This window comes from Nerophis lumbriciformis, linkage group LG13 (genome assembly GCF_033978685.3).
Source record: "Nerophis lumbriciformis linkage group LG13, RoL_Nlum_v2.1, whole genome shotgun sequence".
Lineage (NCBI taxonomy): Eukaryota > Metazoa > Chordata > Actinopteri > Syngnathiformes > Syngnathidae > Nerophis > Nerophis lumbriciformis.
The window spans coordinates 18,243,703-18,270,108 of NC_084560.2; the positions used below are offsets into that span (position 1 = coordinate 18,243,703).

Consider the following 26,406-nt stretch of genomic DNA (forward strand, 5'->3'; position numbering starts at 1 on the left):
TGGATCTAACATAATAGTGAGAGTCCAGTCCATAGTGGATCTAACGTAATATTGTGAGAGTCCAGTCCATAGTGGATCTAACATAATAGTGAGAGTCCAGTCCATAGTGGATCTAACATAATAGTGAGAGTCCAGTCCATAATGGATCTAACATAATAGTGTGACAGTCCAGTCTATAGTGGATCTAAACATAATAGTGTGAGAGTCCAGTCCATAGTGGATCTAACATAATATTGTGAGAGTCCAGTCCATAGTGGATCTAACATAATATTGTGAGAGTCCAGTCCATAGTGGATCTAACATAATAGTGAGAGTCCAGTCCATAGTGGATCTAACATAATAGTGTGACAGTTCAGTCCATAGTGAATCGAAACATAATATTGTGAGAGTCCAGTCCATAGTGGATCTAGCATAATATTGTGAGAGTCCAGTCCATAGTGGATCTAACATAATAGTGAGAGTCCAGTCCATAGTGGATCTAACATAATAGTGAGAGTCCAGTCCATACTGGATCTAACATAATAGTGAGAGTCCAGTCCATAGTGGATCTAACATAATATTGTGAGTCCAGTCAATAGTGGATCTATAGTGGATCGAACATAATATTGTGAGAGTCCAGTCCATAGTGGATCTAACATAATATTGTGAGAGTCCAGTCCATAGTGGATCTAACATAATAGTGAGAGTCCAGTCCATAGTGGATCTAACATAATAGTGAGAGTCCAGTCCATAGTGGATCTAACATAATATTGTGAGTCCAGTCTATAGTGGATCTATAGTGGATCGAACATAATATTGTGAGAGTCCAGTCCATAGTGGATCTAACATAATATTGTGAGAGTCCAGTCCATAGTGGATCTAACATAATAGTGAGAGTCCAGTCCAATTGTATCTCAAATCAACAATTCCCAATATAATGAATTGAAATCTCTTTAATCTGTGCTTGGCCCAATACAGCCTAAATTAAAAATGTAGCATTCCTTTGAAATAAAAACATACTAGATAAAATGCAGTACAATCAACTACAGTAGTTTTATTAAGTAATGTAACAATAACGTACAGCATTTACTTTGGGGAGTGGACTCCTTCCAGCTTCTTTTATGTCAAACACAACATCCGCCCACTGGGAGGAGACCCCGGGGCAGGCCAAGGACCGGATGGGGGGGATTACATCTCCTCTCTGGTCTGGGAACGCTTCAGGATCCCCCAGGAGGAAGTTGCTAATGTTGCTCTGGAGAGGGAAGTCTGGGGGTCTCTGCTGGAGCTGCTGTCCCCGCGACCCCATTCAGGATAAGCGGTTGAAGATGGATGGACGACATCAGCAGCTTCTCCATAGTCTCATAGATAAATGTCCGCCATATACTGAGGTGATTGACTCATTCTGCTTCAGTACGGATCAGACCAGCAGTGATACGCTCAGGCATGTTTTTGATGATTTCTTTCTTTTTTTGAATTCAATGAATATCATCCACTTTTCCTTCACACCAACTTTCTTCCTTCCCGTGCTTGGGAAACAAAGTTATGTCTATCCTTAACTGTAAGTTAATGCGAGCAAGTAAAACCAAACGTTTTGTTCTGATCTTCCAGGGTATAATTTGACATTTTCTACGCCACAGGGCTGCTTGTCACTAAAATGTTTGCCTGCGACTTAAAACACTACATTTAGTCAAAAGACAGCTCTTATCTCAAAACACTCTTAAGTTGAGGCACTGCTGTAATTCCTCTTGGTGAACCATTCCAAATCTCCTTCTTTTCTTTCTTTCTTTGCGGAATGAACCAGCACGCGACGATAATGCTGACGGATATATTCAGTTTATTTTATTTTCTGACTGGGTTTAATATCCTACCAGAACTTAAAAGCTGCCCCTAAGTGCCTTGTCATACACACATATGAATATGAAAATAATAAGTAAAACACAATGAAGTCAAGAATGCAGTCTAAATTGGGTTACAAATACAGGAGTACAAAGGCCGGAAAACAGGTTAAAGACGGTAGTTTTTACTTGTTGGAGGCGATGATCTTGATGTACTGCAGGGCGCTGTGTGCGGCGGCGTTGTGAGCGTTGCTGTGGGAGATCCCAGTGCCGTGACACACGGTGACAGGAGAGGTGGACAGCTCTGCCAGGCACTGGTACTGCCCATTGGCCGTCAGCTCATCTACAAAGCACAGCCACAGGACTTCATCAGCACCACCTCAGAATGTGTTCATTGATCGCTCGGGCGCTGGCAGGCTTGGTCACCGTGGAAACCATCAGGTCAGTTATCGTGGTTTCACTCAAATAATTAACTGTAAAGTAAATATCTTGGGTGATAACACAGTAATTGCAGTGTTATTGTAGACAATAGTGAAGTGAATTATATTTAGATAGCGCTTTTCTCCAGTGACTCAAAGCACTTTTACATAGTGAAACCCAGAATCTAAGTTACATTTAAACCAGTGTGGGTAAAGTGTCTTGCCCAAGGACACAACGGCAGTGAGCTGGGATCGAACCTGGAACCCTTAAGTTGCTGCGACGGCCGCTCTACCAACCGAGCTATACCGCCCGATAGTGTAATAATATCAATGAAATCTACAGAAGATGTGCAATAGTGAATGTAGAATGCAGTTGAAAGATGAAAATACATTAGTTTGTTCTAACCAACTCAACATGGTCATTTGCTGGTTTGCTAATATCTCCCACCCACGACACTCGGTCCTGACGGAGAGAAAGAGCACGTTCAGTGGAAGGCTCAGACTCCCAAAATGCAACACGGAACGACACAGGAAGTGCTTCATACCGACAGCCATCAGACTGTATAATGCATACCGACCGGTATGTTCCTTTTGACTGTACATGTACTGTAAATGTATAATGTATTTATATTATTCACATGTGAATAATGCTGTATAATAGACTGTATTTATGTTATTCACATGTGAATAGTGCTGTATAACAGACTGTATTTGTGAATAATGCTGTATAACAGACTGTATTTATATTATTCACATGTGAATAATGCTATATAATAGACTGTATTTATAGTCTTCACATGTGAATAATGCTGTATAATAGACTGTATTTATATTATTCACATGTGAATAATGCTGTATAATAGACTGTATTTATGTTATTCACATGTGAATAGTGCTGTATAACAGACTGTATTTGTGAATAATGCTGTATAACAGACTGTATTTATATTATTCACATGTGAATAATGCTATATAATAGACTGTATTTATAGTCTTCACATGTGAATAATGCTGTATAATAGACTGTATTTATGTTATTCACATGTGAATAATGCTGTATAATAGACTGTATTTATATTATTCACATGTGAATAATGCTGTATAATAGACTGTATTTATATTATTCACATGTGGATAATGCTGTATAATAGACTATGTTATTCACATGTGAATAGTGCTGTATAATAGACTGTATTTATGTTATTCACATGTGAATAGTGCTGTATAACAGACTGTATTTGTGAATAATGCTGTATAACAGACTGTATTTATATTATTCACATGTGAATAGTGCTGTATAATAGACTGTATTTATGTTATTCACATGTGAATAGTGCTGTATAACAGACTGTATTTGTGAATAATGCTGTATAACAGACTGTATTTATATTATTCACATGTGAATAATGCTATATAATAGATTGTATTTATAGTCTTCACATGTGAATAATGCTGTATAATAGACTGTATTTATGTTATTCACATGTGAATAGTGCTGTATAATAGACTGTATTTATGTTATTCACATGTGAATAGTGCTGTATAACAGACTGTATTTGTGAATAATGCTGTATAACAGACTGTATTTATATTATTCACATGTGAATAATGCTGTATAACTGTATTTATATTATTCACATGTGAATAATGCTGTATAATAGACTGTATTTATATTATTCACATATGAATAATGCTGTATTATAGACTGTATATATATTATTTACATGTGAATAATGCTGTATAATAGACTGCATTTATATTATTCACATGTGAATATTGCTGTATAATAGACTGTATTTATAGTTTTTACGTGTGAATAATGCTGTATAATAGACTGTATTTATATTATTCACATGTGAATAATGCTGTATAATAGACTGTAATTATATTATTCACATGTGAATAATGCTGTATAATAGACTGTATTTATATTATTAACATGTGAATAATGCTGTATAATAGACTGTATTTATATTATTCACATGTGAATAATGCTGTATAATAGACTGTATTTATGTTATTCACATGTGAATAGTGCTGTATAACAGACTGTATTTGTGAATAATGCTGTATAACAGACTGTATTTATATTATTCACATGTGAATAATGCTATATAATAGACTGTATTTATAGTCTTCACATGTGAATAATGCTGTATAATAGACTGTATTTATGTTATTCACATGTGAATAATGCTGTATAATAGACTGTATTTATATTATTCACATGTGAATAATGCTGTATAATAGACTGTATTTATATTATTCACATGTGGATAATGCTGTATAATAGACTATTTATGTTATTCACATGTGAATAGTGCTGTATAATAGACTGTATTTATGTTATTCACATGTGAATAGTGCTGTATAACAGACTGTATTTGTGAATAATGCTGTATAACAGACTGTATTTATATTATTCACATGTGAATAATGCTATATAATAGATTGTATTTATAGTCTTCACATGTGAATAATGCTGTATAATAGACTGTATTTATGTTATTCACATGTGAATAGTGCTGTATAATAGACTGTATTTATGTTATTCACATGTGAATAGTGCTGTATAACAGACTGTATTTGTGAATAACGCTGTATAACAGACTGTATTTATATTATTCACATGTGAATAATGCTGTATAACTGTATTTATATTATTCACATGTGAATAATGCTGTATAATAGACTGTATTTATATTATTCACATGTGAATAATGCTGTATTATAGACTGTATATATATTATTTACATGTGAATAATGCTGTATAATAGACTGCATTTATATTATTCACATGTGAATATTGCTGTATAATAGACTGTATTTATAGTTTTTACGTGTGAATAATGCTGTATAATAGACTGTATTTATATTATTCACATGTGAATAATGCTGTATAATAGACTGTAATTATATTATTCACATGTGAATAATGCTGTATAATAGACTGTATTTATATTATTAACATGTGAATAATGCTGTATAATAGACTGTATTTATATTATTCACATGTGAATAATGCTGTATAATAGACTGTATTTATATTATTCCAAGATAATTGGAATAATATATGGTTGCAAAGCTGAAACTTAAAGGAACTGACGGAAGGGCACCACCAGGAGTGGAGCCTGCATCTTAATTTGACTCAACACGGGGAACCTTACCTGGCCCGGACACGGAAAGGATTGACAGATTGATGTTTTTTTAAATGCATCAATAACTTACCTGACAGGGGTAAAGACAGGGGTCGGCAACCAATAAAAAGGTTGCCGACCCCTGTCCTAGGCAGATACAGCCAGCAGTATTTATATTATTCACATGTGAATAATGCTGTATAATAGACTGTATTTATGTTATTCACATGTGAATAATGCTGTATAATAGACTGTATTTATATTATTCACATGTGAATAATGCTGTATAATAGACTGTATTTATGTTATTCACATGTGAATAATGCTGTATAATAGACTGTATTTATATTATTCACATGTGAATAATGCTGTATAATAGACTGTATTTATATTATTCACATGTGAATAATGCTGTATAATAGACTGTATTTATATTATTCACATGTGAATAATGCTGTATAATAGACTATTTATATCATTCACATGTGAATAATGCTGTATAATAGACTATTTATATTATTCCCATGTAAAAATACCTAAGTAAATGGTAAATGGGTTATATTTGTATAGCGCTTTTCTACCTTCAAGGTACTCAAAGCGCTTTGACACTATTTCCACATTCACCCATTCACACACTGATGGCGGGAACTGCCATGCAAGGCCCTAACCACGACCCATCAGGAGCCAGGGTGAAGTGACTTGCTCAAGGACACAACGGACGTGACGACGTTGGTAGAAGGTGGGGGTCGAACCAGGAACCCTCAGGTTGCTGGCACGGCCACTCTCCCAACCGCGCCACGCCGTCCCCCACAAGTGTTTATTGTCTATTGTGAGCGAACTGTGGTGCTGAATTTCCCCCAGGCATCAATAAAGTACTTTCTATTCTATTCTATTTAGATGTTTTCGAAACTGCAACCTATGTCCAATGCCTGGTACTCTCTGCATCTGAGAGAAAGAGCCATTGCTGGTGTAAATATGGTAAGTCAATGTGTGCAATGTTGTTTTTTATGGTCAGAATATTGCCATTAGGTTCATTACAAAGGTTTTTTAGGTATTTTAAAAAGCCGATTACTGATACATCCGAAGATGCGTCTCCTTAAGTGACCGTGGCCTTGGTCAATGACAGTGACATTAAAAAGCAAACGTACCGATATCCAAGTAGGCCACATCAAAGCTCTGCTCCAGAGACAGCTCGGACATCAGCTGGATGTAGTCTGTGTTGGGAATGCTCAGCGGGTTCCTCCTCAGTGCAGAGATCTTCTCTTCTGACGAGTTCCTGAGGTTCTCCAAGTGCACTCTGGGTTTAGGAGTCTGTCACATAGGAAAAAAGTAATCCGATACATTCTGCACAGCTTGCCTAATCTTGAGTGAGTGACGGCTGGCGCACCCATGTGATTTCTGAGGAGCCCGACAGAGCTTTAAGCTTCTCCACCATTTTCTCTGCGGCCGCCTTCTTTGCTGCTTTTTTGGAGCTTCCTACCGCTGGGTGAGCAAAACATGAGGTGAACGACGACGAAGTGGCCCGGGATGATTAAATCTCAGTGGCTTTCTACCTGTCTCTGACAGACACACCAGTCTACAGGTGACGGTGAATTCTCGCCTGTGCAGTGGGCCGGCCTCCTTTAAGACGATGTACTCGGGCAGACGCCAGCCTCTCAGCAAGGCCAGCTCCTACAAGGAAGGACAAAATAAGTGCCAAATGAAGACAAAGAAATACAGTCAAATGTTCCCCTGCTGATTAAATATGACAAACCTTAGAAAAGAATAATAATAATAGATTCTATTTGTAAAAAGCACTTTATATTGAGCAAACAACCTCAAAGTGCTACAGTGTATTAAAAAAACTAAAAAGATAATAAAAATAAAAACTAGAACTAGCACGCATATATCTAAAACAAGGCTTCTTTAAAAAGAAGGGTTTTTAAGCCTTTATTAAAAGCATCCACAGTCTGTGGTGCCCTCAGGTGGTCAGGGAGAGCGTTCCACAGACTGGGAGTGGCAGAGCAGAAAGCCCGGTCTCCCATTGTTCGTAGCTTTGTCCTCGGAGGTTGGTGTCAAAATGGTGTCAATCGGTTTAATCAGGTTATTTACTCACCTGCAGTGTGCCCACTGCGTTGGGGGTTGTTTCTACTGCGTCATTGTCAGGCTTCACCACAGCACTCCTGTGGGACCAACATCACAACGTCCAATCAGGGAACTAAACAACTGCATGGATCCATTCGGCCTTCTTATGATGACATAAGTAACGTAAATTAGGACTGTCAAAATGACAAGTTGTTATATGTTCAGTGATAAGGTCAACGCATATGTGCAAGGCCATATATAAATCCAATAAATGATCATTATTGATATTTGGGAAAGTTAAAAGGAGACCAATTTCAATTTTAATCTACATTTAAAATACTTCCTTGTAGTCTAGCTATGTATTTGATATTCTTTAGTGTACAGTTTGCTCCACAGTTACTTTTACCACCCCTTTTTGAGTCCGTCTGCAAGATGTTGGTAGTAGTTTTTGCTTTTGTTTAGTTATCGAGTACTATTGACTGTTTTGCTCAAACAATTCTATGTAATAAAAGAGAATGAGGTACTAATTTAAATATGGTGCTGATAATGTTAAACTGTCAGTAGCACTCATAAATTAATTGAACAATGTACATTTAAAATATACTCCACACACACATACCCCCACCCCCCATCCAACGCCCTTGATGTGAATCCCTTAGGGGTGATGGACAGATGGGCAGTGCCTGAAGAGCTGCAGCTAGCCACCGTGGCCCCTATTCTCTACCCTCTGTTGCAAGTCTCGAGATGTATGTTGTAATATGTATATGTGCTTTGCTATAGAGTTTTTTTCCCACTCCAGACTGTCTAGATTGTATTTTTTTACTCATCCTCCCCCCAGTGTTTACCTTTTTCCCATCTTTTACGGTCAGCGTTCCTGTTCTTTAACCCTGTACTCTGTCTCATCTTGAACGGGTTTGTGCTGAAAACAAAGTTTTGTTGTACTTGTGCAATGACAATAAAGACCTACCTACATTTAATAAAATGTGATCGTATCGGACAATTTCACTCAATGATCGTATCGGAATCGTAAAAAAATCTTGACCGGAACATCCCTATTACTAACACATGAATCATAGTTTGACATGCAGAAAACAATGTGAAATACATATAAATGATGAATGAAATTAATAACTGAACATTAAAAGGGCACCTTTGATGATTTGAATCTACATTTACAATACTTCCTTCTGGTTTAGATAATATGCATTGGATATACTTTGGGGTAAATTCTGCTCCTCAGTCACTTTTATAACCCGTTTTTTGAGTCTGTCTGCAAGATGTTGGTTTCTGGAGGCCTTCCCAGATTGCAAATGAAACCACCCTTGATGTCATTTTTTGCCAGGCACTGTCAAAAATAAATGCCAAACATTATATAGATTCACCCGGTCAAAACATTAGATACACCTGCACACTCACCGATCCACTCTGCATAAAGAAATGTTTTTAGCAGCTTTTATGTCGTTGCATCTGGCACGTCTGTGTTTTTATGCACATGCCAAAATGACATGAAAACAATACTTTATTCTACCTTTTTTGTGCTTCCTCCCCCTTTGGCTTAAACTATGGCAGGACAATTAATCAAATTTTGATTTCGATTACGGCTTCTCACGATCATCAACATATTATTAGTGGGCCATGCAGCATGAATGTAAAAACCTGAGCTTTTAACGGTGAAACAGATGAGTCAGCAGTTTAGTGTAAAAAAAAAGATCTTGTCTACTAAAAGTTTGGATTCTTTGATTGATTGATTGAGAAGTTTATTGACATCTTAAAGAATTGTAATGCTTTAAAAAGGCAAATGGATGCAGCAAAAAGCCAAAAGGCTTGTTTCCATTGTGTTTCACATTTGATACATTTAATAATAAAAGATATATAACCTGTAACATGCATATAACATTTTTTGTTAAAAAAATTAATAAATTATGTACATATACACAGTATACATGTCAGGTGATTTGAAAAACAATATATACAAAAAATAGGGGGGGTATATACACTATGTACATCACTATGGTTTCTAGTTTTTATTTGACACAGTGCTAGTATGTCTAGTTAGTATTGATTAACTACACTCAACAAAACAGTACGACACATGATTTCCGTGTTTACGTAATCTGTGATTCGAGTCACAGAATTGACCAATAAAAAAATAATCCGTTGTTAAAAACCGCAGATTATCAGGGAAATTGACATAAATGTGACTAAAATGCTGTCATTGTGAGAAGAAACATTTGTTTCAGAAAATAATGTGTCCGGTGTTATCTTTCCAGTTATTGTAACGATATGTGTTTGACATTACTAAAGACTTTATCGTGTCCGGAAAATGAGTTTGCCTTTCCTGTGGTATTGATGAGATTTAAAGGACTGTTGTTAGTCCCATGTTGATGTGATAAAACCTCTTTCTTGTTTGGAAGACACACACAATTTTAACTGTTATTTCTTCCTGCACATAATAAATATTTAGAAAGTGTTTGGATGTATTCATTTATGTAAAATTGTCATTAAATGTAATATTGCCTGACAAAAAGAGATTCAACGTAATATTTGACACATCTTATCTCTGCATATTCTACTAGAATACCCTTATGGACATTACATATATAAAAAAATCAAGTACAAACCCTGTTTCTATATGAGTTGGGAAATTGTCTTATATGTAAATATAAACGGAATACAATGATTTGCAAATCCTTTTCAACCCATATTCAATTGAATGCACTACAAAGACAACATATTTGATGTTTTTTTTTTTTGCAAATAATAATTAACTTAAAATGTCATGGCTGCAACACGTGCCAAAGTAGTTGGGAAAGGGCATGTTCACCACTGTGTTACATGGCCTTTCCTTTTAACAACACTCAGTAAACGTTTGGGAACTGAGGAAACACATTTTTTAAGCTTCTCAGGTGGAATTCTTTCCCGTTCTTGCTTGATCAAATCAAATCAACTTTTTTATAAAGATGTACAGCTTAAGTTGTTCAACAGTCCGGGGTCTCCGTTGTGGTATTTTAGGCTTCATAATGCGCCACACATTTTCAATGAGAGACAGGTCTGGACTACAAGCAGGCCAGTCTAGTACCCGCACTCTTTTACTATGAAGCCACGTTGATGTAACACGTGGCTTGGCATTGTCTTGCTGAAATAAGCAGGTAACCATGGTAACGTTGCTTGGATGGCAACATATGTTGCTCCAAAACCTGTATGTATGTACCTTTCAGCATTAATGGCGCCTTCACAGATGTGTAAGTTACGCATGTCTTGGGCACTAATACACCCTGATACTATCACACATGCTGGCTTTTCAACTTTGCGCCTATAACAATCCGGATGGTTCTTTTCCTCTTTGGTCCGGAGGACACCACGTCCGCAGTTTCCAAATACAATTTGAAATGTGGACTCGTCAGACCACAGAACACTTTTCCACTTTGTATCAGTCCATCTTAGATGAGCTCAGGCCCAGCGAAGCCGACGGCGTTTCTGGGTGTTGTTGATAAACGGTTTTCGCCTAGCATAGGAGAGTTTTAACTTGCACTTACAGATGTAGCGACCAACTGTAGTTACTGACAGTGGGTTTCTGAAGTGTTCCTGAGCCCATGTGGTGATATTCTTTACACACTGATGTCGCTTGTTGATGCAGTACAGCCTGAGGGATCGAAGGTCACAGGCTTAGCTGCTTACGTGCAGTGATTTCTCCAGATTCTCTGAACCCTTTGATGATATTACGGACCGTAGATGGTGAAATCCCTAAATTCCTTGCAATAGCTGGTTGAGAAAGGTTTTTCTTAAACTGTTCAACAATTTGCTCATGCATTTGTTGACAAAGTGGTGACCCTCGCCCCATCCTTGTTTGTGAATGACTGAGCATTTCATGGAATCTACTTTTATACCCACCTGTTCCAAATTTGCCTGTTCACCTGTGGGATGTTCCAAATAAGTGTTTGATGAGCATTCCTCAACTTTATCAGTATTTATTGCCACCTTTCCCAACTTTTTTGTGTTATATTTACATCTAACACAATTTCCCAACTCATATGGAAACGGGGTTTGTACCTACTGTACTGTTTACTTGTTGAAATACCCCTTTTATAGCAAATATCTACCCAAATGGCCACTTTGTTGCTGTCAGTATCAAAATATTACTTGAAATCGATTTTTGGCAGCAACAAAGTGGCTGTAAAGCTTTGTAAAGGGTATTTCAGCAAGTAAACAGTTCAGTAGGTACTTGATTCTAATATATGTAATGCTCCTAAGGGTATTCTAGTAAAAAAAAATGTGTGTATAAATAGCAAAATATTAACAAATTGTAAATGGAGTATTGTTGGTGCTTTTTGGATGTTTATTTAGTGGGTTTTATGGGCTCAATGACATCATAGCTCTCATTGGCTGCATTGTAAGCAGACTTTCTTAGAATGCAAAATTAAAGACATTTGTGTTCTTGTCTCTCATTAGGATTGTGAATTATAGGCAAAACATATTTCAAAAGTGCAAATCCTTTTAAAAGGTCATACTGTTACTTCTCTTTAAGCTCTTAAATGTTTCCTAAAAATTGACTGATAATTTCAAAATGACAATAAATGACCATTCCTAGAAGAGATTGTGTTTGACTTGCTGCAAATAGTCAACAGTTTTAAGGCGGACCATTTAGTTTGAGGTTGAGTTAAGTGTTAAAAAATGAATCCAGATTTGATTTGAGATGTATATATACAATCCATCCATCCATTTTCTACCGCTTATTCCCTTCGGGGTCGCGGGGGGCGCTGGAGCCTATCTCAGCTACAATCGGGCGGAAGGCGGGGTACACCCTGGACAAGTCGCCACCTCATCGCAGGGCCAACACAGATAGACAGACAACATTCACACTCACATCCACACACTAGGGCCAATTTAGTGTTGCCAATCAACTTATCCCCAGGTGCATGTCTTTGGAAGTGGGAGGAAGCCGGAGTACCCGGAGGGAACCCACGCAGTCACAGGGAGGACATGCAAACTCCACACAGAAAGATCCCGAGCCCGGGATTGAACCCAAGACTACTCAGGACCTTCGTATTGTGAGGCAGATGCACTAACCCCTCTGCCACCGTGAATACTATATAAAGGTTTATTTAAAATAGGGATGGATACAGAAACATAGATATCTGAAACAGTTATCTAATGTATGCATTATAGTGTTTGTAGCCAAAGCTCATTTACAACACTTGTTCCCAACAACAACAACAACACAGATCTAACATCATTAAAATAGGAAAATAAAAAGAATGAGGCAAAGAGGAGTCGATAATAAAGATAATAGTAACAATACAGACAAAGTGCAAACTAGATAAAAGCCAATAATAATAATAATAATTATAATTATAATAATAACACAGACAAAGTGCAAACTAGATAAGAACCTAATAGTAAATTGTAATGTACTTACGCTGCTGCGATGTCCTCCTGAAGTATGTGCAGTGCACCCTCAGCAGCCATGTGTTTGGCAGCCTTCTTACTGGATCCTTCCCCTGGAACAACAGCACTCAGCAGTAAGCGACAAACACTTTTGAGTGCAAGTGGGCGGAGCTACGGCTCACCTTTGCAGCTGACGTCTCCCACGGTTACACTAAAGACAAAGTTGGGCTGGTGGACCTCCCCTTCGGCTTTCTCCAGCACATAGGCGGGGATTTTGCCACTTTTAGTCCCGTACTCGTTCAGGATCTGGATAGGAGTCTTACTGGCACCGGCTTTCTGTACGTCATTTTGTGGGACGCTGTGTGAAGGCAAAAAAATGGAATGTCATCAATCAATTAATGTTTACTTTTATAGCCCCAAATCACCAGTGTCTCAAAGGGCTGCACAAGCCACAACGACATCCTCGGCACAGATCCCACATCAGGGCAAGAAAAAAACTCAACCCAATGGGATGACAATGACAAACCTTGGAGGGCACCGCAGATGTGGGGACGCCACCCTGGGCGACCGGTGTAATGGACGTCGAGTGGCATCTAGCATAATATTGTGAGAGTCCAGTCCTTAGAGGATCTAACATAATAGTGTGAGAGTCCAGTCCATAGTGGATCTAAGATTATATTGTGAGAGTCCAGTCCATAGTGGATCTAACATAATATTGTGAGAGTCCAGTCCATAGTGGATCTAACATAATAGTGTGAGAGTCCAGTCCATAGTGGATCTAACATAACAGTGTGAGAGTCCAGTCCATAGTGGATCTAACATAATAGTGTGAGAGTCCAGTCCATAGTGGATCTAACATAATAGTGTGAGAGTCCAGTCCATAGTGGATCTAACATTATATTGTGAGAGTCCAGTCCATAGTGGATCTAAACATAATATTGTGTGAGTCCAGTCCATAGTGGATCTAACATATATTGTGAGAGTCCAGTCCATAGTGAATCCAAACATAATATTGTGAGAGTCCAGTCCATAGTGGATCTAACATAATAGTGTGAGAGTCCAGTCCATAGTGGATCTAACATTATATTGTGAGAGTCCAGTCCATAGTGGATCTAACCTAATAGTGTGAGAGTCCAGTCCATAGTGGATCTAATATAATAGTGTGAGAGTCCAGTCCATAGTGGATCTAAGATTATATTGTGAGAGTCCAGTCCATAGTGGATGTAACATAATATTGTGAGTCCAGTCCATAGTGATCTAACATAATAGTGTGAGAGTCCAGTCCATAGTGGATCTAACATAATAGTGTGAGAGTCCAGTCCATAGTGGATCTAACATAATAGTGTGAGAGTCCAGTCCATAGTGGATCTAACATTATATTGTGAGAGTCCAGTCCATAGTGGATCTAACATTATATTGTGAGAGTCCAGTCCATAGTGGGTCTAAACATAATATTGTGAGTCCAGTCCATAGTGGATCTAACATATATTGTGAGAGTCCAGTCCATAGTGGATCTAAACATAATATTGTGAGAGTCCAGTCCATAGTGGATCTAACATAATAGTGTGAGAGTCCAGTCCATAGTGGATCTAACATAATAGTGTGAGAGTCCAGTCCATAGTGGATCTAAGATTATATTGTGAGAGTCCAGTCCATAGTGGATCTAACATAATATTGTGAGAGTCCAGTCCATAGTTGATCTAACATAATAGTGTGAGAGTCCAGTCCATAGTGGATCTAACATAATAGTGTGAGAGTCCAGTCCATAGTGGATCTAACATTATATTGTGAGAGTCCAGTCCATAGTGGATCTAAACATAATATTGTGAGTCCAGTCCATAGTGGATCTAACATATATTGTGAGAGTCCAGTCCATAGTGGATCCAAACATAATATTGTGAGAGTCCAGTCCATAGTGGATCTAACATAATAGTGTGAGAGTCCAGTCCATAGTGGATCTAACATTATATTGTGAGAGTCCAGTCCATAGTGGATCTAACCTAATAGTGTGAGAGTCCAGTCCATAGTGGATCTAACATAATAGTGTGAGAGTCCAGTCCATAGTGGATCTAACATAATAGTGTGAGAGTCCAGTCCATAGTGGATCTAACATAATAGTGTGAGAGTCCAGTCCATAGTGGATCTAACATAATAGTGTGAGAGTCCAGTCCATAGTGGATCTAACATTATATTGTGAGAGTCCAGTCCATAGTGGATCTAAACATAATATTGTGTGAGTCCAGTCCATAGTGGATCTAACATATATTGTGAGAGTCCAGTCCATAGTGAATCCAAACATAATATTGTGAGAGTCCAGTCCATAGTGGATCTAACATAATAGTGTGAGAGTCCAGTCCATAGTGGATCTAACATTATATTGTGAGAGTCCAGTCCATAGTGGATCTAACCTAATAGTGTGAGAGTCCAGTCCATAGTGGATCTAACATAATAGTGTGAGAGTCCAGTCCATAGTGGATCTAAGATTATATTGTGAGAGTCCAGTCCATAGTGGATCTAACATAATATTGTGAGTCCAGTCCATAGTGATCTAACATAATAGTGTGAGAGTCCAGTCCATAGTGGATCTAACATAATAGTGTGAGAGTCCAGTCCATAGTGGATCTAACATAATAGTGTGAGAGTCCAGTCCATAGTGGATCTAACATTATATTGTGAGAGTCCAGTCCATAGTGGATCTAACATTATATTGTGAGAGTCCAGTCCATAGTGGGTCTAAACATAATATTGTGAGTCCAGTCCATAGTGGATCTAACATATATTGTGAGAGTCCAGTCCATAGTGGATCTAAACATAATATTGTGAGAGTCCAGTCCATAGTGGATCTAACATAATAGTGTGAGAGTCCAGTCCATAGTGGATCTAACATAATAGTGTGAGAGTCCAGTCCATAGTGGATCTAAGATTATATTGTGAGAGTCCAGTCCATAGTGGATCTAACATAATATTGTGAGAGTCCAGTCCATAGTTGATCTAACATAATAGTGTGAGAGTCCAGTCCATAGTGGATCTAACATAATAGTGTGAGAGTCCAGTCCATAGTGGATCTAACATTATATTGTGAGAGTCCAGTCCATAGTGGATCTAAACATAATATTGTGAGTCCAGTCCATAGTGGATCTAACATACCGTATTTTCCGCACTATAAGGCGCACCTAAAAACCACAATTTTTCTCAAAAGCTGACAGTGCGCCTAATAACCCGGTGCGCTTTATTACGATTCATTTTCATAAAGTTTCGGTCTCGCAACTTCGGTAAACAGCCGCCATCTTTTTTCCCGGTAGAACAGGAAGCGCTTCTTCTTCTACGCAAGCAACCGCCAAGGAAAGCACTCGCCCCCATAGAACAGGAAGCGCTTCACCCGCCCCCATAGAACAGGAAGCGCTTCACCCGCCCCCGGAAGAAGAAGAAAAAACGCGCGGATATCACCGTACGTTTCATTTCCTGTTTACATCTGTAAAGACCACAAAATGGCTCCTACAAAACGATCCGGTTCATAAAAAGACGCAATCTCTCCATCCGCACACGGATTACTACCGTATTTCACAGCAACTGAACCGCACTGTGGAACGGGAGCACGTACGGTGAATATTCGCTCCACAGGGAATGAGAAGTCATCCTTCACTGTGGTTCTAGCTTGCCATGCTAACTTCCACCCATCCAAAAGAGACCTTTCCAGCCGGCGTCATCATAAAAGCTAACTCGAAGGGATGGATGGATGAAGAAAAGATGAGCGAGTGGTTAAGGGAAGTTTACGCGAAGAGGCCGGGTGGCTTTTTTCACACAGCTCCGAAGGCGAACACACCTTCACTAAGACGGGCAGATAGCGCCGGTCGACATACGCCAACATCTGCCAGTGGATCGTAAATGCCTGGGCAGATAGTTTCGGTCACAACTGTGGTCCGACCTTTCCGGAAGGCAGGATTCACAGAACTGCTGGACAACAGTGACACTGACTCCGGTGACTTCGACGAGACGGAACCGGCCATTTTGGATCCCGTATTCGCCCAACTTTTCAATTCGGACACCGAAGACGAAGAATTCGAAGGATTTACGAATGAAGAATAACTTCAGAAGGTGAGCGCTATGTTTATTTTGTGTGTTGTGACATTAACGTTCGAGCAACATTATGTTGCTATTGTTCTACACCATTTTGAATTTTACTATGTTTGTGATTGCACATTTGCGTACATTTTGGGACAGAGTTGTTAGAACGCTGGTTTTCAATATATTATTAAAGTTTGACTGAACTATCTGACTGTTTTTTTGACATTCACTTTAGCGCAGCGTTTTTTTGACATTCACTTTAGCGCAGCGTAGGCGCGGCTTTTAGTCCGGGGCGGCTTATTGGTGGACAAAATTATGAAATATGTAATTCATAGAAGGTGCGGCTAATAATCCGGTGCGCCTTATAGTGCGGAAAATACGGTATATTGTGAGAGTCCAGTCCATAGTGGATCCAAACATAATATTGTGAGAGTCCAGTCCATAGTGGATCTAACATAATAGTGTGAGAGTCCAGTCCATAGTGGATCTAACATTATATTGTGAGAGTCCAGTCCATAGTGGATCTAACCTAATAGTGTGAGAGTCCAGTCCATAGTGGATCTAACATAATAGTGTGAGAGTCCAGTCCATAGTGGATCTAAGATTATATTGTGAGAGTCCAGTCCATAGTGGATCTAACATAATATTGTGAGAGTCCAGTCCATAGTGGTCTAACATAATAGTGTGAGAGTCCAGTCCATAGTGGATCTAACATTATATTGTGAGAGTCCAGTTCACAGTGGATCTAACATAATAGTGTGAGAGTCCCGTCCATAGTGGATCTAACATAATAGTGTGAGAGTCCAGTCCATAGTGGATCTAACATAATAGTGAGAGTCCAGTCCATAGTGGATCTAACATAATAGTGTGAGAGTCTAGTCCATAGTGGATCTAACATAATATTGTGAGAGTCCAGTCCATAGTGGATCTAACATAATAGTGTGAGTCCAGTCCATAGTGGATCTAACATAATAGTGTGAGAGTCCAGTCCACAGTGGATCTAACATAATAATGTGAAAGTCCAGTCCATAATGGATCTAACATAATATTGTGAGAGTCCAGTCCATAGTGGATCTAACATAATATTGTGAGAGTTCAGTCCATAGTGGATCTAACATAATATTGTGAGAGTCCAGTCCATAGTGGATCTAACATAATAGTGTGAGAGTCCAGTCCATAGTGGATCTAACATTATATTGTGAGAGTCCAGTCCATAGTGGATCTAACATTATATTGTGAGAGTCCAGTCCATAGTGGATGTAAACATAATATTGTGAGTCCAGTCCATAGTGGATCTAACATATATTGTGAGAGTCCAGTCCATAGTGGATCTAAACATAATATTGTGAGAGTCCAGTCCATAGTGGATCTAACATAATAGTGTGAGAGTCCAGTCCATAGTGGATCTAACATTATATTGTGAGAGTCCAGTCCATAGTGGATCTAACCTAATAGTGTGAGAGTCCAGTCCATAGTGGATCTAACATAATAGTGTGAGAGTTCAGTCCATAGTGGATCTAACACAATAGTGTGAGAGTCCAGTTCACAGTGGATCTAACATAATAGTGTGAGAGTCCAGTCCATAGTGGATCTAACATAATAGTGTGAGAGTCCAGTCCATAGTGGATCTAACATAATAGTGGGAGAGTCCAGTCCATAGTGGATCTAACATAATAGTGTGAGTCCCCAGTCCATAGTGGATCTAACATAATAGTGTGAGAGTCCAGTCCATAGTGGATCTAACATAATATTGTGAGTCCAGTCCATAGTGGATCTAACATAATAGTGTGAGAGTCCAGTCCATAGTGGATCTAACATAATAATGTGAAAGTCCAGTCCATAATGGATCTAACATAATATTGTGAGAGTCCAGTCCATAGTGGATCTAACATAATATTGTGAGAGTTCAGTCCATAGTGGATCTAACATAATATTGTGAGAGTCCAGTCAATGGTGGATCTAACATAATAGTGTGAGAGTCCAGTCCATAGTGGGGTCAGCAAGTCATCACTGTGTGACTGTGATTTGATTTAGGAACATTTGTATTTAAGATGCGTGCTCATTTAATTCTCAGCCAATATAAGGGCATATTTAAGAAGAAAATAATAAGACAATAAAATAATAATCAGAGCGGGTGGGTCAGTCGGCCGGCAACTTGAGAGTTCCTGGTTCAAATCAAGCTTCCGCCATCTTAGTCACTAAGGGCTGCACGATTAATCGACATGGAGGTTTTAATTAGTGTAATTCCGTAACCGCAAGAGACTGAGTTTTTAGTGGGTGGGAGGTATCTTCGCTATCACTGAGTGACAGCCATGTTCACCATTCAGAATTGTTAAGTCTCACGTTTGTTCATCTCTTGCTTCATAAAGGGAGAAAGACGTCTGGCTTTGTGCATCTCTTAAGTAATAGAATGAAGTGAATACAGTGAGCCCTCTTTCCGGTCGTTCACAATCTTTGTCTCGGTGGGAAGAGAGCGGCGCGCCAGCTTTACACCCACAGGAAGCACGTACGGACAGCCTCCCGAGTCGCAACTCGCCGCAAAGTACCCAAAATTAGGGAGAAAATATCTGATTACAAAGCCAAATATCCCAATGTTATTTCAGCTTCAAATCGGATGGGCAATATGAGCCCATCAACATGGACAAAAGAGCAAGAGAAAAAAAATCAGACCTCGTATTTCCACCTTGGAAATAAAAAATGCACTTTGAGATGTTCAATATTTATTTCAGTTAGTTTTGCTTACAGAAATGAATCCATTTTATTTATTGTTTATTTATTTAGAATAACTAATGTATTACCTTCCAATTGCAGTACAATGATAAACAATTTTACAGTAATGAAAAATAAAAGCTTTTATCTTTTTGAATGGTTAGTTGCATTATCACTATATATTATGATTACATTATATATTATATACACTCTATACTTTTTATTGATTATTTCTTCAGTTTAATAACATGATGTAGACCAGGGGTGTCAAACGTACGGCCTGCGAACAGGTTTTATCCAGCCCGCGGGATGAGTTTGACAAGTATAAAAATGAGCCGGAATTTTTGAATGAAAGAAACTGCTGTTCTAAATGTGTCCACTAGATGTCACAATAGCAATTATTTGTATCTTTGTATATTATGCTACATATGTAAAAAGAAATAAACCACATGATGTTAGTACACCAGTCGAGGAAAATGATGAACCTTATCACACAATTTATTCAGAAAGTATAAATAAAAACAAATAAAGATAGAATACTATTAACCGCAACATGTAAGCGTGGAAAAAAAACCAACAACATTATGATTTGTACATTTTCAGAATGTCCTTGTGCTATTTTTAAACAAAGAAAACAATCTGAAGTAGTCTTTATTTTTAAGCTATCATGCCGTGATTTTACCAGTCCGGCCCACTTGGGAGTAGATTTTTCTCTATGTGGCCCCTGATCCAAAACTAGTTTGACACCCCTGTTGTAGACAAAAGCTCTGAGTCGGTCTGTATAAAGCCATATATTTTTAAAAGTTAATTAATGCATATTGTTTTAATGTGTCGCACCTTGAGACAAGAACATGTTGATTGACAGCCAAAAAGTAACAGTACAGCCTGAGGGATCGAAAGTCACGGGCTTAGCTGCTTACGTGCAGTGATTTCTCCAGATTCTCTGAACCCTTTGATGATATTACGGACCATAGATGGTGAAATCCCTAAATTCCTTGCAATAGCTGGTTGAGAAAGGTTTTTCTTTAACTGTTCAACAATTTGCTCACGCATTTGTTAACAAAGTGGTGACCCTCGCCCCATCCTTGTTTGTGAATGACTGAGCATTTCATGGAATCTACTATTATACCCAATCATGGCACCCACCTGTTCCCAATTTGCCTGTTCACCTGTGGGATGTTCCAAATAAGTGTTTGATGAGCATTCCTCAACTTTATCAGTATTTATTGCCACCTTTCCCAACTTCTTTGTCACGTGTTGCTGGCATCAAATTCTAAAGTTAATGATTATTTGCAAAAAAAAAAAAAGTTTATCAGTTTGAACATCAAATATGTTGTCTTTGTAGCATATTCAACTGAATATGGGTTGAAAATTATTTACAAATCATTGTAAACCGTTTATATTTACATCTAACACAATTTCCCAACTCATATGGAAACGGGGTTTGTACATTCATAAATTGAAAATGTTGCAGACCGAAAGGGTTTAGGCTGAAATTGAACACTTATTGCGCCTAAGCCTATAAACAATGTCAAATACAAGATGAGCTTCCAAAAATTATGAAATTTCCTTTGCACAACATATTATGAATACACTTTGTACACAACATAAACACTGTTCAATTATATACACAGAAAAGACATGTCAAGTATCCTTGTACACATGTTAGTTAAACCTTTGTACCAATTATATACTACAAACCCCGTTTCCATATGAGTTGGGAAATTGTTCGATGTAAATATAAATGGAATACAATGATTTGCAAATCCTTTTCAACTCATATTCAGTTGAATGCACTACAAAGACTAGATATTTGATGTTCAAACTCAAACTTTATTTTTTTTTGCAAATAATAATTAACTTAGAATTTCATGGCTGCGACACGTGCCAAAGTAGTTGGGAAAGGGCATGTTCACCACTGTGTTACATCACCTTTTCTTTTAACAACACCCAATAAACGATTGGGAACTGAGGAAACTAATTGTTGAAACTTTGAAAGTGGAATTCTTTCCCATTCTTGTTTTATGTAGAGCTTCAGTCGTTCAACAGTCCGTGGTCTCCGCTGTCGTATTTTACGCTTCATAATGCGCCACACATTTTCGATGGGAGACAGGTCTGGACTGCAGGCAGTCCAGGAAAGTACCCGCACTCTTTTTTTTACGAAGCCACTAGAGATGCGCGGATAGGCAATTATTTCATCCGCATCAGAAAGTCGTCAACCATCCGCCATCCACCCGATGTAACATTTGATCAGAACCGCACCCGCCTGCCATCCGCCCGCACCCGCCCGTTGTTATATATCTAATATAGACAATGCAAGGCATTAGTGAGGTTATAAAGCTTTTGCCTGTTAAAGAAAGGAGACTGATCCAATGCAGCACAGACATTCGCGTGCCACGCTGTCACGACCCAGACGCACACCAGTGCGCAATCATATGGGAGCCGCGCTGAGCGCACCTCCAAGCGCGTCTCGCTGCCGGCGACGGCCGGGTATGGGCCCAACGCTCCAGCGCCATCCATTTTCAGGGCTAGTTGATTCGGCAGGTGGGTTGTTACACACTCCTTAGCGGGTTCTGACGTCCATGGCCACCGTCCTGCTGTCTATATCAACCAGGATGAGCCCCACCCTTTTCGTGAGCGCACTGCGCGCGGAGTGACCCCTGTTACGCGCCCCCGGCAACAGGGGTGGCGGGCAGGTAAGCTGCGCGGGCGGAGCGCGCGGAGTGACCCCTGTTACGAGCCCCCGGCCACGGGGGTGGCGGGCAGGTAAGCTGCTTACCTGCTGCGCGTGACGCCGGCCGCGGCGAAGGCGGACGAGGCGGGGTGTCGGTGCGGTGGGCGCGGTGGTGACCCTGGACGTGCGTCGGGCCCTTCTCGCGGATCGCCTCAGCTACGGCTCCCAGTGGGGCCCTCTCGGGGGAAGGGGCCTCGGTCCCGGACCCCGGCGAGGCGTCGGGGGCCTTCTCCGCTCCGTAAAAGTGTCCATCTCTTTTTTTTTTTTTTCTTCTGTTGTGGCATATGCAGCAGGTGCCTGCTCGTTTTTCGTATGTGGGTAACAACATTTAACTATGTATATATATTTCCGAATTGGTTTAACTGCCACCCGCCTGAATCTATTTAAAATCTATTTTTTTTTATTTCAACCGCCCGACCCGACCCGACCCGCGGATAAAATCAAATTTTTTTAAATTTCATCCGCCCGATCCGCGGATAATCCGCGGACTCCGCGGTTGTGCCCGCAAACCGCGCATCTCTAGAAGCCACGCTGTTGTAACACGTGCTGAATGTGGCTTGGCATTGTCTTGCTGAAATAAGCAGGGGCGTCCATGAAAAAGACGGCACTTAGATGGCAGCATATGTTGTTCCAAAACCTGTATGTACCTTTCAGCATTAATGGTGCCTTCACAGATGTGTAAGTTACCCATGCCTTGGGCACTAATGCACCCCCATACCATCACAGATGCTGGCTTTTGAACTTTACGTCGATAACAGTCTGGATAGATCGCTTCCCCTTTGGTCCGGATGACACGATGTCGAATATTTCCAAAAACAATTTGAAATGTGGACTCGTCAGACCACAGAACACTTTTCCACTTTGCATGAGTCCATCTTAGATGATCTCGGGCCCAGAGAAGCCGGCGGCGTTTCTGGATGTTGTTGATAAATGGCTTTCGCTTTGCATAGTAGAGCTTTAACTTGCACTTACAGATGTAGCGACAAACTGTATTTAGTGACAGTGGTTTTCTGAAGTGTTCCTGAGCCCATGTGGTGATATCCTTTAGAGATTGATGTCGGTTTTTGATACAGTGCCGTCTGAGGGATCGAAGGTCACGGTCATTCAATGTTGGTTTCCGGCCATGCCGCTTACGTGGAGTGATTTCCTCCAGATTCTCTGAACCCTTTGATGATATTATGGACCGTAGATGTTGAAATCCCTAAATTTCTTGCAATTGCACTTTGAGAAACGTTCTTCTTAAACGGTTTGACTATTTGCTCACGCAGTTGTGGACAAAAAGGTGTACCTCGCCCCATCCTTTCTTGTGAAAGACTGAGCATTTTTTGGGAAGCTGTTTTTATACCCAATCATGGCACCCACCTGTTCCCAATTAGCCTGCACACCTGTGGGATGTTCCAAATAAGTGTTTGATGAGCATTCCTCAACTTTATCAGTATTTATTGCCACCTTTCCCAACTTCTTTGTCACGTGTTGCTGGCATCAAATTCTAAAGTTAATGATTATTTGCAAAAAAAAAAAAGTTTATCAGTTTGAACATCAAATATGTTGTCTTTGTAGCATATTCAACTGAATATGGGTTGAAAATGATTTGCAAGTCATTGTATTCCGTTTATATTTACATCTAACACAATTTCCCCAACTCATATGGAAACGGGGTTTGTATATACAAACAATTATACTTTCATTATTATTTATTTATATCACACATTTAGTTTGTAATTAACATTGATCATAGGATTAACTACTGTGTTAATTAAAGAGTGATATATTTTTCCAAGACATTGGTCTTAAAGTGTTTTTTCAATGTGAAATGGAACATTTTAAGGAGTCATCACAACTGTTCCACATATGTAGCTAAAATATGCAGATAATGGCTTTCACAATGTAAAGCGTTTTTAGTCTTTAGAGAAAAGGTGCTATATAAATATAATTCACTTCACGAAAAGAAGAATCATTAGAATTGTACTCATTAGGACTGATGGTTAGCAATTTTAGCTTAGCGTCGCCAAATAATTTCAATGCAATTCTAGCTCAATCGAGAGGTTTTCACGACACGAGTGGGACATTTTGTAGAGGTCTTAAGTGCAATAGTCGAAATAATGATTCTGACACGGCCCGTTAATTAGGCACATGATTGGGCAACAACAATGGAACGTAACGCATGCTTTTTTTTTGGTTTCCACCAAAACTGTGATGTATCCTAAATGTTGCACTTGGCAGCATTGCCCACTTCAATGATAGACTTAAAAAAAATGGGATTTATAATAAGAAGAATGAAAGGGAAAAATCAAACCTGGGCTGGGTGGCGGCCACGGCTGACTGATGCAATTCCTGAGACATGTTCGCGCTTTTCTGATGCCAACACGCAGGTGAAAGTTATGTCATGAAAGATGAACAACGTCTAAAACGATGTATCCGGGAGTATGATAGTGTTATAAAAATGAATATAACCTGCGGAAGATACTAAAAAATTCCTTACTCTCCCGACCCGGAAAATGTCTTCCCGTGTGAAATTAACATCCGGGTCAGCACGGGTCACGTGATATCACTTTCCGGAGTCACATTGTTTACCGCCCCCTGCTGTTAGAATATGTCATAGCATTCTAGGAACGATTTGACTGATTGAGACGAGCTACTACTACTACTACTACTACTTGGTACTTTTGAAAGCAGATAATTATACTCATGATCATTTGTGTGAATATTAATATTAATCAATCAAACTAAATTTAACACTTTGTATGTACGGACAAAAGTCAACACAAATTGTTTCACACCAGCAAAAAAAAAAAAAAAAAAAAAAAAAAATTATATATATATATATACTCATTTGTGTACTCTAGCGTTTAAATAGACTCCCCTTTTCGACCAGTTGATCTGCCGTTTCTTTTCTGCTCTCCTTCATGGAGGGGGGGCACAGATTCGGTGACACAGATTAGACTTAGACTTCCTTTTTATTGTCATTCAAATTCGAACTTTACAGTACAGATAAGAACGACATTTCGTTACATTAGCTCATGCTAGTGCAGGATAAAAAAAAAGCAATAAGGTGCATATATAAATAAATAAATAGGTTACTGTACAGATAAATATATTGCACTTTTTCAGATGACGCGCTCGCTGTCCAAAGTCGGGACCCAGGGTGGACCGCTCATCTGTGCATCAGTTGGGGACGTCTCTGCGCTGCTGACTTGTCTCCACTCAAGATGATCTCCTGCTGGCCCCACTATGGACTGGACTCTCACACTATTATGTTAGATCCACTATGGACTGGACTTTCACACTATTATGTTAGATCCACTATGGACTGGACTCTCACAATATTATGTTAGATCCACTATGGACTGGACTCTCACTATTATGTTAGATCCACTATGGACTGGACTCACACAATATTATGTTAGATCCACTATGGACTGGACTCTCACACTATTATGTTAGATCCAATATGGACTGGACTCTCACACTATTATGTTAGATCCACTATGGACTGGACTCTCACACTATTATGTTAGATCCACTATGGACTGGACTCTCACACTATTATGTTAGATCCACTATGGACTGGACTCTCACAATATTATGTTAGATCCACTATGGACTGGACTCTCACCCTATTATGTTAGCTCCACTATGGACTTGACCCTCACTATATTGTTAGATCCACTATGGACTGGACTCTCACTATTATGTTAGATCCACTATGGACTGGACTCTCACACTAATATGTTAAATCCACTATGGACTGGACTCTCACACTATTATGTTAGATCCACTATGGACTGGACTCTCACAATATTAGGTTAGATCCACTATGGACTGGACTCTCACAATATTATGTTAGATCCACTATGGACTGGACTCTCACACTAATATGTTAGATCCACTATGGACTGGACTCTCACTATTATGTTAGATCCACTATGGACTGGACTCTCACACTATTATGTTAGATCCACTATGGACTGGACTCTCACACTATTATGTTAGATCCACTATGGACTGGACTCTCACTATTATGTTAGATCCACTATGGACTGGACTCTCACTATTATGTTATATCCACTATGGACTGG

The 26,406-nt window shown here is 39.2% G+C and overlaps 1 protein-coding gene across 1 annotated transcript; it reads right to left on the bottom strand.

Annotated features, from left to right (window-relative positions):
- Nucleotides 1–1,013: 1,013 nt before the first annotated feature.
- prkra (protein kinase, interferon-inducible double stranded RNA dependent activator) lies at nt 1,014–24,873 on the bottom strand. The gene is made up of 8 exons (XM_061971571.2): nt 24,624–24,873; nt 13,002–13,177; nt 12,851–12,932; nt 7,466–7,532; nt 6,924–7,041; nt 6,758–6,852; nt 6,519–6,681; nt 1,014–2,157 (listed from the first exon to the last, which is right to left on the bottom strand). The coding sequence occupies exons 1-8, from the start codon at nt 24,668–24,670 to the stop codon at nt 2,000–2,002; spliced, it is 906 nt and encodes a 301-aa protein (XP_061827555.1). The 5' UTR covers nt 24,671–24,873; the 3' UTR covers nt 1,014–1,999.
- Nucleotides 24,874–26,406: the final 1,533 nt, after the last annotated feature.

What these genes read in the sequence shown, in the direction of transcription:
- prkra (XM_061971571.2), bottom strand. Translation starts at nt 24,670, where the DNA reads ATGTCTCAGGAATTGCATCAGTCAGCCGTGGCCGCCACCCAGCCCAG. An exon ending in CAGGAGGACATCGCAGCAGC is followed by an intron (nt 7,533 to 12,850) that starts GTAAGTACATTA and finishes TTGGTCCCACAG; the next exon opens with GAGTGCTGTGGTGAAGCCTG. An exon ending in TGTGGCCTACTTGGATATCG is followed by an intron (nt 2,158 to 6,518) that starts GTACGTTTGCTT and finishes TGTGCTTTGTAG; the next exon opens with ATGAGCTGACGGCCAATGGG.